Source organism: Entamoeba histolytica, genomic scaffold, assembly GCF_000208925.1.
Source record: "Entamoeba histolytica HM-1:IMSS scf_1104750516507 genomic scaffold, whole genome shotgun sequence".
In the NCBI taxonomy this organism is placed as follows: Eukaryota; Evosea; order Mastigamoebida; family Endamoebidae; genus Entamoeba; species Entamoeba histolytica.
In genome coordinates, this window is record NW_001915685.1 from 1 (window position 1) to 2,430 (window position 2,430).

Here is a 2,430-nt window from a genome sequence, read left to right on the forward strand (position 1 = left end):
AATAGGAAATGAATGTTTTGCACATTGCTCTTCATTATCAGAAATTGATATCCCATCAACAATCAGTAAATTAGGAAATAAATGTTTTGAAGATTGTCTTTCATTAAATAAAATAAATATACCATCATCTGTTACAATCATTGGAAATAATTGTTTTAAAAATTGTATCTCATTAACTCGTATAGATATTCCATCTTCTGTTCAATTATTTGGGAATGATATTTTTGATGGTTGTACTTCTTTAATTAATACAAATTCTTTAATAACAACACAATTATTCATTGATTATTCAGATAAATGCACACGATTAACAAGTATTACTATTCCAACAACCATTAGTAGATTAGAACAAAATCATTTTTCAAAATATTTCTTATTAAAAGAAGTTACTCTACCAACATCAATTACATCATTAGGAAATAGCTGTTTCAGTGAATGTATTTCATTAAATAATATTGAATTACCATCTTCATTAATTGAAATAGGAACATATTGTTTTGAATATTGTTCATCACTAACATCAATTACTTTACCTTCATTTATTAGTAAAATAGGAAAATGGTGTTTTTTTAAATGTTCTTCATTAAAGTCAATTAATATACCAACAACAATTAAAGAAATAGATGATTGGTATTTTGGAGCATGTTCATCACTAACATCAGTCAATATCCCTTCTTCGGTTAGTAAATTAGGAAATTATTGTTTTTATGAATGTAAATCATTAACATCAATTAGTATACCATCAACTATCAAAGAATTATGGAATAATTGTTTTAATATATGTTCATCATTAACATCAATTAATATTCCATCATCAATTAGTAAAATAGGAATTGAGTGTTTATTTGAATGTACATCATTAATTGAAATTAATATAGATAATATACAATTCATTGATGATGAAAAAATATATATTAATGAACCAATATTAGTTAGTATTGAAATACCAGAAAATTTAAAACTAATCAATAAAAGAAATGCTACAAAACAAAATATTGATGAATTTATTTTTTCATCATCAATTAATGAATTAGGAGATAATTGTTTTTATAACCACCAAACATTAACATCAATTAATATACCAACATCAATTAATAAATTAGGATGTAACTGTTTTTATGGTTGTAGTTCATTAACATCAATCACTATACCAACAAGTGTAATTGAAATAGGACAGTATTGTTTTTATAAATGCAAAGCATTAACAACAATTAATATACCAATAAGTGTTAGTAAAATAAGAGATAGTTGTTTTGAGTGTTGTTCATCATTAACATCAATTAATATACCAACATCAATTAGTGAAATGGGAAATTATTGTTTTAGTTTTTGTTCATCATTAACATCAATTACTATACCAACAAGTGTTATTGAATTACCTGATGGTTGTTTCAATGATTGTACTTCTTTACTTTCAATCACTTTACAATCTTCTGTTAGTGCATTAGGAAATTATTGCTTTAACAAATGTAAATCATTAAAATCAATTAATATACAAACATCAGTTAGTAGAATAGGAGTTTCATGTTTTAATGAATGTCAATCATTGAATAATATCAAAATACCAACATCAATAACATTATTTGGGAAATCATGTTTCTTTAATTGTGGTTGCGAAGAAGAGTTAAAACGTAACACAAGTATTCCAAGAGAGTGTTTTGAGAAATAAGAATACAAATAATGAAATGATATATTAATTCTAATATATTATTCTATTTTGTTTTTTAAATAATATTTCATTTTTTTATTAAAATTTTATAAAAAATAATAAAAGAGAAGATGATATTGAAAAAATATCATCAGGAAAGAATAATTGACATATTTCAATAATCAAACATTATTATACTAACTTTTATTTTAATCATTGAATAATAAAATAACAAACTCAAATGTTTATGATAATTATTAAATTAATAATTTATTCATTTAAAAATAAAAATCAAATAAAGGATAAAGATAGTTTAATGGGTAAGAATTATAATTAATATCAAATAAAAAAATTAAATAATATTGTTCATTATTAAACAATAATAAATAATAAATAAATACAATATCCTTTTTCAACAAGAAGATAAAATTGAATAAATATAAAAATAGCAGAATAAATATACATGTTTATCAAATAAATTATTAATCATGTTATTATTTCATGTCACTTTGTTCATTCCATTATTTATATAATTATTTTGATATTATTTTAAAATAAAACATTACATAAACTAAATACAAAAAAACTATAAAATAAAACATATTCAATTAGTTTAAATCATTACTCAATTGAATTTATTTAATTATGAAATAAATAATAATTAATTTGTATTATTTATTCTTTTTGTATTATTTCTTTCATTTGTTTTAATTCATCGTTAGTATTTTTATTTCTATTTTATTTGGGTTTGAATATACATCAATTGAATTAATAATTACATT

General features: G+C 20.9%; 1 protein-coding gene across 1 annotated transcript; it reads left to right on the plus strand.

The window, feature by feature from the left end:
- Window positions 1-297: 297 nt before the first annotated feature.
- EHI_016240 (uncharacterized protein) lies at window positions 298-1,669 on the plus strand (the record flags this gene model as incomplete). The annotated part of the gene is made up of 2 exons (XM_642975.2): window positions 298-314; window positions 343-1,669. The coding sequence occupies 2 exons, from the start codon at window positions 298-300 to the stop codon at window positions 1,667-1,669; spliced, it is 1,344 nt and encodes a 447-aa protein (XP_648067.2).
- Window positions 1,670-2,430: the final 761 nt, after the last annotated feature.